Source organism: Diprion similis, chromosome 4 (assembly GCF_021155765.1).
Source record: "Diprion similis isolate iyDipSimi1 chromosome 4, iyDipSimi1.1, whole genome shotgun sequence".
Lineage (NCBI taxonomy): Eukaryota > Metazoa > Arthropoda > Insecta > Hymenoptera > Diprionidae > Diprion > Diprion similis.
Genome location: NC_060108.1, coordinates 13597649 through 13611755, shown reverse-complemented (window position 1 = coordinate 13611755; position 14107 = coordinate 13597649). Strand labels below are relative to the sequence as shown.

At 40.8% G+C, this 14107-nt stretch overlaps 1 protein-coding gene across 1 annotated transcript in view; it reads right to left on the bottom strand.

The window, feature by feature from the left end:
- The window catches only part of LOC124405617 (obscurin), a 189112-nt gene that overhangs the window by 3475 nt on the left and 171530 nt on the right, over positions 1-14107 (bottom strand). The window contains exon 8 of the mRNA XM_046880648.1: positions 6762-6898. Within this exon, the coding sequence (XP_046736604.1) occupies positions 6762-6898 (137 nt within the window). The remainder of the gene's footprint in view (positions 1-6761; positions 6899-14107) is intronic.

Sequence of the window (14107 nt, the reverse complement as noted above, 5' to 3'; positions counted from 1 at the left end):
TCCAGCAGTTCGTTGAATATTTTTATGGGGGTGGAAACTCGTGATCTTATACACTCGCGACTTATATATAATATGCAGCTTCTGTACACCGTATCAGCTTTGTTATTTTTTTTTTCTTTGTTTTTTTTTCGTTCAACTGATTCTGAATTATTACTGACGGCACCGGATCCCGTATCGTAGGATGATTTAGGTACCGTGTTCGGGAAAAATTCCGATTGAATTTATGAAGGGAAACGAAAAAAGTATCACATGGGAAGAATCTTTGCAGCTGAAACATGATATAACGTTTTACCAATTGTAAGATGTTGTAGAATTGTTTTATGCGTGGTTTGATTGAAAATATCTGTTTCCGTATTTTCAGACTCATGAAATTTCCCAAATTTGTGCTCGTCGAAAATTAATGAATTTTTAAATCGGAATATTCTGAATAGATGTCTAAGAATGTAGGGAATTTTTTAATTTTTTCAATTTCTCTTTAGTGAAAACAATGATTATTACAAAGAACTGAATATACTTAGTTGAGGAGATCTTTAATAAACCGTTTTCCTCTCAATCTATGGGTCCACTCAACCATTAAGTCAAAAGTAGTCAGAACGCACGGTCAATTGTATCGCTGTTAGCTGCCGACAGTTTCACGATTGAATAAAACGAATCAGTTGGAGTAAGTATTAAATTTCGCTATTTGCCAAATGCCTCTTGTTTAAATAGATTTTCTACTATTCTAAAAAATCCGTGACTCATATTTCAAAACAAGTCTCTGAAATTGGGACGAGTAATGTTGGAATTTCTATATCTTCACAAAAACACACTCTCAATTTGAAATAAAAAATTACAGAAAGCATTTCGAATTGTTTATAAAATTGATGTTTTACAAAAATTTTCTATTTTCTGTTTAAAATGTTTTTATACCCAGCCCGTAATCGTTCCATTACGTTTTCTTTAACCTGAGAATATAACTACTGAATACAACTCGTCCTCGACAGTCGTTGTCATAGAGATTGACTCTACGATCTTCGTCGGTTGGATTATTAGCGTTTTTTCAAGACGGGAATGGAGAGGAGTGAAGGACGTTGGGTGACCTCGTTATATTGTTTTACAAAGGAAATAAACAATCTGTGTTCGTTCGTTATACACAGAGTTATGCCCGAGGCCGCCATTAGTCGGTGCTAAGGCGTTGCTTTCAGTTCCGAGACGACTTTCTTCGCTCGAAGAACTTTATCGAAAATATTCCGTGTATATTCCGCCGCGATGCAAACATACAATATACACATAATTAAGAGTCGAGATTCACGCGAAGTGTCGCACGTCGCCTCTACATCTGCCTATTCCACGTTCTGCATCGAGAGATAGAAAAATTTGGAAAGAATAGAGAATAACGAGCGATAAGGTGCGGTTGGGTGCGGGGAAAGTTCTTTCACTCCTTTTTCTTCGACACCGTTATATCTCACACCATTGAGTCTCTGCACTTGTGCAGCTCTTTAAACCGAGACCTATAACCAATGCCGCAAGGGGACGATCGATTGGGCGGGCAGGTATCGTAACAAGATTACGGATAAGAAGACGGGGCTGCTGGCCGTCGTCCAATAAACTTGTCTCCCCGCGGCTATTTATTGCTGCTTTCTCACCAGGAAACTCTGTTATACTATACGTATAAGTAACAGCGCTCTTACCCCCGCTGGGCAAGCAACAAATGATAGCTAACTTAGGACTAGCAGAGTAGAAACTCGCTGTTGTCAACTGTGCGAACGAAATGATGCCTAAACGACATCTCATCGTAAGATATGTTTTCGTGGTAAAAAAATGTGTGATAAAACAACTTTCGAAACGTCTTCTCAATGAGCGTCAGTTGTGTGGTGTCTGGGAACTTGATGACGTCAAAACTTTATCGAATATCGATGAACCGTATCACGGATTTCAGGATATAGATTAGATTTGTACGATAAGTTCTTCGTGGGAGGAAAATTCAGCGATAACTAGAATCGAAAGGAAAAGAAGATGGACTTTTCGAGATGAACCAGCTCGAGGCGTCTACTGTGCATTACCCACTCATAGGTATGCATGGCCCTGTTAACTAGCAGCGCTTTTCGTCGAGAGACTAGGCTTTGCAAACTCCTCACGCCCGGCGCGTCTGACAATGAGAGAGAGAGAGGGAGAGAAATAGAGAGAGGGCGAGGAAGGGGGAGAACTGCAAAGAGGGGAAGATAGGGGCTGCGGTCGTCGGGATATTAATGGGTCGGGCGTGACACCCCGCGAAATAACCAGCCGCACGGCAGCAGCCCTAGATATACCAGATCCACTATCTCGCCTAGCTACGTACGGGGTGGATGGCGGGTCTAGTGTGGTCTGTGTGCCATTTCAAACTAGGAATACCCGTTCAGGAAGAAGAAGAAGAAGAAGAAGAAGAAGAAGAAGAAAAAGAACCCAGAGAGTCACTTGCAACTAAGCAATTGTCTGCGTAAATGAACTTCCACAAAGCCTACAACGAATCCAGTTTCACACCTGATGATCCTTGCAATTTCTGCCCAAGAAAGTGGAAAAAAATAAATAAACATAAAATAATTTGCCACTTGTTCCATGCCACTCCCTCTGTATGTGAAGGTGCAGAGAGTCCCGGAAATTGTTGACGATATCTGGAGCTTCGTTTACGTTAGAACGTTGGATAAATGCTCGGTGCAAAACGATCTTTCCGCGCACAAAGAACGTCGGGAAAAACTCAATTCGCTACGCGGCGCCTTCTCTAATTGCATCTCACCCAGAGAGAACGGTATCCGAGAATATGCTAATTTGCATCTGTTTCTCTTTGTCATCCCTGACGGTGTTGCAGACTGGAGTGGGAAAGGTTGACAACGTTGCTTTTATACAGAGGCACAGCTATTATTTCGAGATCAAAGTTTCTCGTTGGTGAGAACGTAGCTGCAAGGCTCGAACAAAAAAATTGCGGGCCATACAAATTAGAAAGACAAAAAAAAAATATGTTAGACTGCTTTTCTACCAGTGTCGCAAAAATTTTCGCTCAAATATCATTTGCCGCAGATTTGTTGGCTTCTAAAACGAATTTCCTCTCATTTGTTGGTTCCTTGTAGAAATTCTTTTGTCTGGGACGGAGATGTGAATTAGGGTTTTTTTCTTATACTTCTTTACCGATTTCGATGGCGATAAAGACGAGACTTTCGTCACAGCTCTTTGAGCTCGTTTCAATATCTCGACAAGACCCTAAAGTGAATTCCAAAAAGCAGACGCACCGTCGGAGGACGTGATATCCATGGTTGAAGAGAAAACGAAACTGGCACTATGTGGATAACGCAAACGTAACTGGTTCGACTGAGCAGGTGGAGACTGGACTACACCGTCATTAGCCTGACCGTTCCAGCAGGAAAGAAGGGTGGGGCACCCTTTCGGTGATAAGGGTAATTCTTCACGCTGACGTTCGCAGTGAAATAAAGCTGCGAGTCGAGCCCGGCTCTCTTGCTTTCTGTAGGTGATACAGAAGCAGCTCGAGGAGTCCGTTCATTGTCAGCTCATGCTGCACATTAATTGATAATATCGTAACTGCAGCGGCAGCAATTTTTGTTAGATTAATTACCGAGCGCACAGAGGGCAATGATAAAGCGGGGTAAAAGTAAGACCGGAACACTCCTAGTTCGCTACGTCTTGAATTAAAACCGGGCATTTATCATCTTCCTTATTAACGCCCCGGCGTCTCTGCAGCTGCCCCGATGCTCCAGATTCACGAACTAGAAGCGGTCGGAGTGGGGAGTAATTTAAGGACGAAAATCAATCTCCGTATCTGGCCTAATTAACCGGTTCGCCATCCCGTCTCGAAACGTTAATCAAGCCAACTGCAGTTTTCAATTTCTATAGTTTTATGGCTTTTTCATTACAGCTCCAGAGAGAAATTTCAGTAAAAAAATTTATCAGATTTAAACTATAATTTATTTTCAGATGGAGATGGAGGGGCATTTTTTAATAGGTCACGGCGAGTTTTTATCTTTGACAGGTCTTATTACAGAAGCCTATCGAAATCGGTAGCAGCAAGTATATAAGGTGACCGATTTGGGACAGATTCCTACTACCGACAGTAACCAACATTTCACCCGAGAGTCAAACCCTTTTCTGCGATGACGTTACTATCTCTGTCGCCGTAAACGATCTTATCGTCGTTTTCATCCTGCTGTAACGACGTTGTACCAACCGAAGGTTACAAGTCCATCTAGCGTAAACGCAGGTACAACAAGGTATAAAGGTCGACAAGGTCAGTCGTAAGGATAGAGGTATTTACGTCATTACGGAAAAGGGTTTGAGTCTCGAGTAAAATGTCGGTTACTGTTGGTAACAGGAATCTGTTTCCAAAATTGAACATCAAAAAATTTGAACATGGCAATCAGCTGATGGTCGTCAGCTGACCATCCATGTGACCGTAAATTAGGTTCATCTGCTGCACCGTCTGTCTTTATGCGACGATGAGCTTTGAACGTGAAGGTGTTGACATGCCACATCAACGTGATTTCGAATGATCAACGGAAGACGGAGAAACTAATACAATTCCGTTTGACAAGTAGTCGAGATTATGAGCGTTGCATTTCAAACAGCTCGAGTACCCGCACCGAGTGAAATATAGAGATGAGAAGCGGAAACTAATTTAGACAGATATTGTCCCTTGCATCCAAGTGGAACGCGAAGTGGAGATGAGCATGAAGCTCGTCTCGTTCGAGAGCTTCCGGCTACATTTTACTCTCCCATAGAATTGGCTCAAGTATAAATTGCGCGCGTGAAGTTATAGGAAATCCGTTCGTTATGGTATCAAGTACTCCCGTTTATTCAACCTGTTGCGGGCTCTGGATAGACATTGAATTTTTCTCTTCATTTTACTTTCACACAACGTCTGTCTATTGGCGGTTAATCTTTACTTAAATCGGGTCTTTATTAGTTGGAAAATCCCTGACGTATCTTGAGCTTGACGTGGCTTCACGGAAGAAACAGGAAGAAGCTGTGCCATACCCGGTCTGTTTTTCTATGCATACTTATACACGAATCGGCCGGAGTTTTACCGGGTTGGCAAAATTTCACCCCACGGTGTACTTATCGAAGGGCTGCGCGGGTCGTGACGCTTTTCCACTTGGTACCGGAGTTTAATAAGCAATGATAACCGGGTTACAAGATACAAGGCTCGTGAAGTCATTGCCAAAGCGTTAACTCGGTTTCCAGAACTTTACCCAACCCGCCTGCTGGGGTTGGATCTTTTATGCATTACACGGTCCACTTCATTTCACAGTCAGTTTCCGCATAGGGGATTTTATACAACGGCTACTTTTCATGGCTGCACTGTCAAACTAGTTGAGCTCCTTGCTGAAAGTTCGAAAGCCTTTTTCCAAAGCCCGCGTTTAGCGACTCTGTATATGCAGCGCAAAGGGACTTACACCAGCGATTTCAGAAAGAAGTTTTATCGTCCTCGCCCAACGGCGTCCGAAAGAGGAAAGTGCTCGATGCGAACAAGGCCGAGTTAGTATTTTACCACAACGGTTGTTAATTTTTTTAGTCTCTTCCTTTGGATGAGTCGTTATCCTCCCGAGGTTCATAATTATACGCTCTTTCTTTTATCTGTCCAAAACACAACATAACGTTTTGGCCTGTTGAATTAAAAGGCGGCGCGCGAATCAATTACGGCTCCGCAAGCAGAGGGTGGAAAATGGAAAATTTCATTGACAAGGGGAAATCGGAAATTTATCGAGCCAGTTCTTCAGTGTATAACCAGTTTTATCTGCGTGAGACAGGGCTTTAAAGAGCCAACATTTATTCTCGGCATAGTCCTTTCGCTCACTCTCACGATCACATCCAGGACTCGAGTTCAAAATTGACACGGTAGAAATGGTCCTGAAAATACGTTTTTCTTCCTCCCCTCTTTCAATATACGGTTCAACGATTTCACCGCATCGTCGACGAGCATGCCCTGCATGAAATTCCCTCGGAAATCAAACCCAGGGTTCATTCATCATCAATCATATTCGTAACCGCGGAGAGCGGTCCTTCCTTATCTCACCCAAAATTGGTTCCAAGTTCGTTCCGGAATCGGTCTACCCGTGAGGCTTCGCTTCATATTACGTTTAAACAGGTCCGACGGGGTCTGGTTAGGTCATGTTAGCTCCGCCAAAGTAAATATAGGGCGTTTGGTACCTAACTGCGAAGTAGTACGTATCCCCGCGTACGAACCTTATCCTAGGACTCTCCCCATCCTTCTTTTACTCTCTCTCTCTCTCTCTCTACCCGTAATCGATAAGACGTTCGTTCTTGACGTAGCATTCGCAGCGTAAAAGGTCAGACTTTATTTTAACTGGGCGAAATGAAAAGAAAGGAAAAAAAGGGAAGGTTACAGTTTATTTGCCGTTGGGCATACAAGTGAAGAAAGAAGAGAAAAATGAGAATGAAAAGAAAAATCGATCGGGCAGTCTTGCATTAGTCGTAAAAAGCCGGCTCGTGTTTTGGCCGGCAAAAAATTTGACGTTTTATCCTTTTCAAACGAGAGCTAATCGAAGTAGACCAATTACGGCTTATATAGCGAAGCGCGACTGACGCGTCAGCTGGCGGAGGCGTCATGCAACTATGCGATTGATATTTTCACAGGTTATCCATATCCAACTTCGGAATTACGAGCTCCTTCAATCTGACATTTTGAATTCACTTCTCCCGGTTATGCAGGGACTAATAAAATTGGCGAAGCTTCGTCTTGTCTATTTTTGAAGATGACTTTCTCACGTAATACTCACCGTTCAGCACGTGGACGGAAACTGTTGTGGCGGCCACGTCAGCGAGGGCGCAGCTATAATTACCGCTGTCCTTTTTATTTGCATTAGCAATGTAGAGTCTGGAGACAGCGCCCTCCGCTCCCATGTCAGTTTTTACACTGAAACAAACGAATTAAAGTTTCAAATTACTCTGCTCGATGGAGGCAAGACACGAGGAAGAGGGAAAAATGAGTAACGAAGAAAAAAACAGTCTGCAGGATTCATCTGCACCTCATTTTTATCCCCCTCCTTAGATATTATTTCGCTCGAATTAACTACACGGATTATAATTACTCCGGGGTTTTGCGATAGGCGGACTGATTGTGAGAGCGCGATTATCCAGATCCGGAAAAGAAGCGAGGCAGCGAAATCCGCTGCTCGGTGAGAGCGGATCGAGAATAATTAGGAATACAGAACAATTAGTTCATCCCAAAGGATAATAATTAATGGGACGTGTCGATTACGACAGACGGTTCTCACAATTGGCTCATTCGTACTTCGTTAGATGCGACACCTATACGCACACATTTGCAGTTTGAAACGTGTTGAATTCTGAATTTCACCGGGATCAGAATGAATCGATCACTTGGTCGTCCATTAATTTTCGGAAGCCTGAGCTTGAGTGAGTCTCCGATTTGAAGCGAAAAAATTTTGGCCAAATTTCAATGAAAATCTGAAATGACGAAGCTTCTTGTTTAGTTCGTAAATCCCAACGATCTTTGATTGAACAAGATATTCGATAATCGCAGCGGTATTTGATCCAGTAATTTTCGGATTAAATCCGTTTGTGCTGAGCTGGAACGCCTCACCTAAACATCGGGGCGAGGGTAAAATGCAAGTGTATAAAAGTATCCGCGGCTCGATCCCAAAACGGATTATGCCGATGATCTAGATCCCGGATTCTGAACGAGGAAAGTCAGCAGAAGGGGTTTGGCGCTATGCTGCATAGATTATAGAATAGATGGGAGAAAGGAAGCGCGGTATGCGCGGTACTGGATGGCATAAGGGAAGGTGTAGGTGAAGGGGTAGAAAATAGAGCTGCCCGGGATAAGGAGAGAGCGATTCTCCATTATGAAGGTATATAAGAAGAACGAGAGGACCCAGGGATATTGGAGAGGAGACTGCAGACCTGGGTACGTTGGTGGTATCTACGTAGGTATACGTGCATCCTCGCTTCATTCCCTATTTTTCCATTTTTTCTTTTTATTTATTTTATTTTATTTTTTCTCAAGGTGGAGTAATAGAAATTTCATTTGCATTGCTGGACTGCGCGCAAGTACCGCAGCTTCTCAAAATTATCTATGATCTAACGGAATTTCAATTTCACTCTCATACATGCACGTTACTCGTGCTTTTTTGACTAGGGTTGGGAGCAAGATTTGAGTCAGGGTATGAAAATGCCGAATGGTCGGAAATTATAAGTGTCAGTACCGAAAAATTTACAATGTTTTTTCAACGGTCAATAAATGTAATTTTAAAATTATGAGATATTTTATTTAGATGCTTTGTCTTAAAAAATAACCCAAAAAAACTTTCAAAAAAATTAACACGGCCTTTACACCAGACGACAGCCTTGAAAATATATTCAGCAATTAATTTTGAATAAATTTCGTCAACTCCCTCCGATTATCCTACGCTGTATTCTTCCAATTTTTTTCTTCCTTGCACAATGAACGCCGCGAGGGAGGAATTTCTGCCTACCATTCGGACAGTAGGAAGCCGAATTCCCTTTCCGGTTTCTTGTGTAGTTTCATCCGGCTCGTAACTTGTACTTATAATATTTCATCCTCCAATGCCAGGCAGTTTCCAAGGGTTCGTATAATGTATATATAACACGTATATGCATAGTCGATAATTCCATTCTCAGCTGAAGTCGCCTTGTCTGCATGTTGCCGGAAGAGCCGCTCCTTGTGTTATCTATAAATATTATACATCCTGTAAAAATACCGTCCGACTATCTGCAGCAGCAGCGAGCTGAAGCGTCTCGGGTATCTCATTCGTGGATTCATTATAACTCTGCAGTGCACAAAGCTCCAGACTGCACAGTTCCTTCGAGACGTTGAGCGAATCGGATCTAGATAACCATCTTCACCGAGTTTTCCAGGATTTAAATTCCGCGTTTCTTAACTCACTATTTTTCATGCCGACAATGTACGCTGTTTGTCCGATTTCTCAAGGTTCGTTATACGATCTCTACGAAGTAACGTCTGCAGACTACACTTGATATTTGAATTTTGGTAAAAAGTTGAGAAACGAGTCAAATTCAAAATTACGTATTTTGATCGCTGATTAATTTCGGTGAGAATTTCCTTACAATTTTAGCAGTGAATTTTTTTAATAATAAACAATTTGCTTTCATTTATCAACGAAATGATACCTCTTCAAGGCGATAACCACTGCAGCATACTGTTTTCGAAATACGCTTAATTAAACTTTCCTAATTTATTCTTCCTACTTCTCGCTAAAAAGAAGCATGGAGGTAACGTAGAATAATTGGAGCCACGGTGTGTGATTTCATCCGTATGAACCAGCGAACATTTTTCCCTTCGACTCTCTATTTTCCCTTGCAAATTGCTGTATAGCCTCGAGTATTTCAGGGGTAGCCTTCAACCGGCTGTATTTTGGAATAAATCAACTTCCTGGTCGATGCACAAATTTCTCTAAAATTTATGAACAGCGATCAGGATACGAATATTGAATTAAAAAAAAATAAAAAAGATCCACAAAAATTGAAAATGGAATTACTTTTTTTTATTCAAGTCGAAGAAAATACCGCGGTCAGGTTAACCCTGACTGAAATATACAGCGGCTGCGAAGGTTCGCGAGGAATTTCCGCCCCAGAGGAGTGAAAAACTAAATTCAGTGTCAAGTCGCAGCGTCTGTTCTGCGGGCCAACGTAATACGTCAGAGAAATGGAGAAAGGGGAGAACGCGAATGTCCCGACGACACGTTCTCTGGTTTTTCAGCGTATTTCAGGACCGGGCTTAGAATGACAACGCGTGGCCCTTAATAGCATTCTCACGTCTATCGAGATTTTTGTTTTTCTATATTCGCAAGAATTTAATTTACCGCCACCCCTTCGCTTCTCCGCCCTTCCCCACCCCTGCGTCGCTGCGTTCGGATCGCTTGACGGCTCCGACGCTCGAGTTCCGCGAGTCGTGGGGCCGAATTGTTAGGATAGTCTGAGTCCTGACGGGTGTTAAAGGGGTGGAAAAAGCGGCGCCACTGCAAGATTATCTCCCCCTACCCCTCCTGGCCTGACCTAGCTACACACCCTTACACCCCTGAACCGGCCTACGAGGCTACGACACAGATCGAGGCGAACAGCTCAAGCTTGAAATATTCGCAGACTCTATACCTATATCTGGGATCTAGAACGCTGCCGCATACCAGACGCCTACTACTTTTTGCTTTTTGGAATTTAATTTGAATTCCAAAATATGTCCTTTTTCACACTCCTCCACCTCTTACTATTTCCTGCAGAAAATTCTTTCCCACTATGATATAAACTCGCTTATGTACTCGCAATTGTTTGGTTACTTTGGCGTGAAATCAATTTTTTTTTTATCTTTATCTCAAGTAATTACTTTACGAAAAAAAAGAAATTTTGGTGGGCAAAGAAACAGTTATGAATCGTTTCGAATCACTGTATAAATTGAGCCGAGTGCCAGAAGTGTGATAAAATATTTGTGAAAGTTCTTTTCGAAAAGTTGCGCAAGAACCGTGAGAAACTGGGGCTGATTTTCTGTACAAGTACTTTGGAGGACTTAAAATTTCCGCGCGGTGGTTGGACTGGGAAATTTTCAAAGGCTTCAGAAACGATATTTATATTAGCATTATTTCGATGCATACTTAACGGAGTCATCTGAGGAGATGAGGAGAGTTGAGACTTCGGGGTTTTAAATTGTTTCGTTTCTTCGGAAGTAATTAGTGTTAAATTACCTCTGAGTAAGGGTCGAATTCAACACTGTTAATTTGTAAATTCAACGTTGCACGTAGTTAGAAGCGAGTTCACGTTGAATTCATTTTACGGCGATAATTTATTCAAATCAACAGAATTTCCGCTAGTTAACTTGACACAAGTCTTGTGCAGGGGATAAAATTCATTTTATCACGGTCGGTTTCGTTCGGCAAATTCTTTCGATCAATGGACTCGAAAAATTGAAACAAGTACGGAGTAAACGAATTTTGTCTGTGAATTGGACGGATGTATAGATACGAATCTAACATCTATATACATTATATACATATATATGTACATGTAAATAAATTTTAATAATCATTCTGACAATTAATCATCGAACGTTTTATTTCCGAAAGAAATTCAGCCGACAGACGCTCGTTTTTTGGTCAAATTACTTCACGCTCTTATCCATTGTTCTTCCACCATTCTCTTGATGAATAAATTTAAATAAACAAGCTGTGCTACAGTGACGTCGCGATCAACCGTTTCGTTTTTTCACTCTAATCTCGCCGATGCAGTCACGTCTTGACAGTGTCTGCACGCGTGCTTTCAATCCTCTTTGATTACAAACTTGAGAAAGTTTGAGCCTCCTGGGTGCACAGGGACGGTGAAAACATATTAAAGAAAAGAGAAGAGGACGCGTAAAAGAGCGGGGGAGAGAGAGAGGGAGAAATCAACCACGACGAAAAAGAGAAGAGCTTAATAAGAGCCTTATGAAAAAGGTTATATCGCGTAAGAAACGAAGCTAGAAGAGACTTCCGAATATATATATATATATATATATATATATATGTATATATATCTTGTTATTTGGGTGTAAATTGATTTTTTAAATTTATTTTACACGGAGTTTTTCACTCGTCGAATAATATTGTCACGGTTTTATTCAGTGTTTTGTCTCTTGTATCCGATTTCTTTCCTCTTTCCTTATTTGTACTCTCCGCTCTATATTCTCTACTTCTAAAGTCAGGAGGTTTAATGAATTTTTTATTTTATTTAATATTTGAGTTTATTTGAGATGAAAATAATTTCAGCATGGTTTTTCTTTTTCTATTTTAAAGGAAGTTGAAGCAAATACGAGTGGTTGAAAAAAGGTACCGTGTGACGTCATCCTGTAGGTAAGTTGAAAACTGAAAAATTCAGTGTCTTGTAATACTTGCAATCATCATTTTCAACGGGAATGAAAAAATAAAATTAGTTATTCTTTAATATTCTACGTTAGGGACATATGCAGAGCAGAAATTGTCTTTCAATAAAACTTCGATATTCTCGAAGCCTCTCGGTTTTTGCAGATCTTTTGCGAAAAACACACGAATTCTGTATCAAACCTAATATACTTACCATGGAAGTAATTCATCATGACTGTCTAAAGTCAGATTGTGTTTTGCGTGTAAAAGAATTCCTCAAACCAAAAATTAACCGCATTTTCTGTCTTGCGATATCTGCAATCTGCTAGACAGAAGCTTGAGGAAGTTATAAATTTGAAGAAAAGCACCCTTAACTCAAGTTTGCAGAATATTTAAAGAAGCTCAAAAGGCTCAAGTGATGGCGACAGCGGCGGCGGCAGAGAAGCTCGACTAACTTTTTCATCTCTCCAAGTGCAGTAATCAATATCGCTCATGTCCGATTTCTCTGGCGTAGATTTTTCATCGAACTTATCTAGTCGAGATTTCGACTACTATTTTGGTCTCCCTAATTTTCCGCGAAGTGCCGACGAATCTGTTTCTGTATAATACTATGGAACGAAATTCTTCGCTGAAAAAGAACGGTGACACGGGAATCTTGTGATTTGACTAAAAGAAAGTGAAGAAGAAGAAGAAAAAGAAAATGGAGCATAGCGAGGAGGTGGAGAAACACGTTTTTTATTTATTATTTTTACATTTTATTTCTTCATTTTTATCACGTTGCGCAGTAGCCGAAGTCTGTAGCGACGAGACAAGGTGAACTTGCAAACGCGGCTGTCACACCTTTTTGTTGGCTGATTTTTCCGAGTTTGAGTAACGAGCTGGATACAAGTTCTTACATAATTGGGTTACCCGAGGAATAATTAACTCGAGGGTTCCCGCGGATGCACTCTATACCACCGAGTGCATTAAATTTAAGCTTTTCAGGAAATCCCCTCCGCCATCCCTCCAGCCTCGCGCGAGCTTTACTCTCGGCTGCTTCGCTCTTGAATTCGAAATCTCTAGCCTTCCGTTTCTCCATTCCTCCCACTCTCTCGTACCGACTTGACTTTCTTTTATTATCCACTTAATCCTCAGTCACTTCGTTGGCTTAGAAACACTAGAATTGTACCTACTCACTTAGCGCTCACGATTCTCGAGGATCTTGAAGCAATATAGAATCGCACGGTAGGAAGAAACTTGCCTTTCAACGTTTTATACACATTTTCATCATCTTTGTCACCAACATTGTTCAAAATATTCTTTTCAACTTGGCTTTTGAAGCGCTGAAAAAAATTACGTCATATCTCTAGGAATGAAATGTTAATTTTCAAAAAAGTTTCAAAAAAGAAAAAGAAAAAACCAATATCACCACGACTTACCCTTGACCACAAAAAAAAAAATATAATTATTTGGATCGATTCGCACGCAGTTCTAGAGTTTTGATCGAATAATATATTGTGTAGAATTTCAAAAATTCATTTAATCATCGTAAAACGTATACCGAAGGTGAAATCGAAGGTTCATTATACGAAACCAGCTTCCCTTGTTCATCGTCAAGCATATTGTGTCCTTACAGTAAAGATAAAGCCGATTAATGCTATTACTATTATTATAGTAAACCTCTTTCTTTCTCATTCTTCCTTCCATTTTATTCCATTCTGTTCTTATTTCTTCCTTTTGTCAGGCAGCAATAATGTGGCTTATGAACCTTCCCTAGGCTGGGATATATAATAATACAGCTGCGTACAACTCTTGTATAATCAGATTGCGTGGGGAATTCCACCAATTACCCAGGACAATTTTCAGAAGTAATTTTCTGAATTTCTCGAGCGCGATGAATTCCAAAAAAGAAAAAAAAAAAAAAAAAAAAAACCCCAGACGTTTTTCAATGTTTTTGAATGGCTTGAAAGCGTTGAACGCGTTTATGGTCAGAATTCTGTTTTCGCCAATGCATGAAAACTCATTTTACATTTTACATTTTCTTCATAAGGTTAACAAAGAGAGGTTACGTGATTATAGAATCCGTCGATTCTAAGAATAAATTTTCGACATACTCTTGGTCAAAAGTAAAGAGACACGTGTTTTCAGCGATTCCCTAAATGAGAATTCATAACCGCTAGAAAAGAATATTGAACACTTGTTTTCTACTACACCGGGTATAAGATATTCAGAAAACATTCGGTAGTTGAAAAAAAATG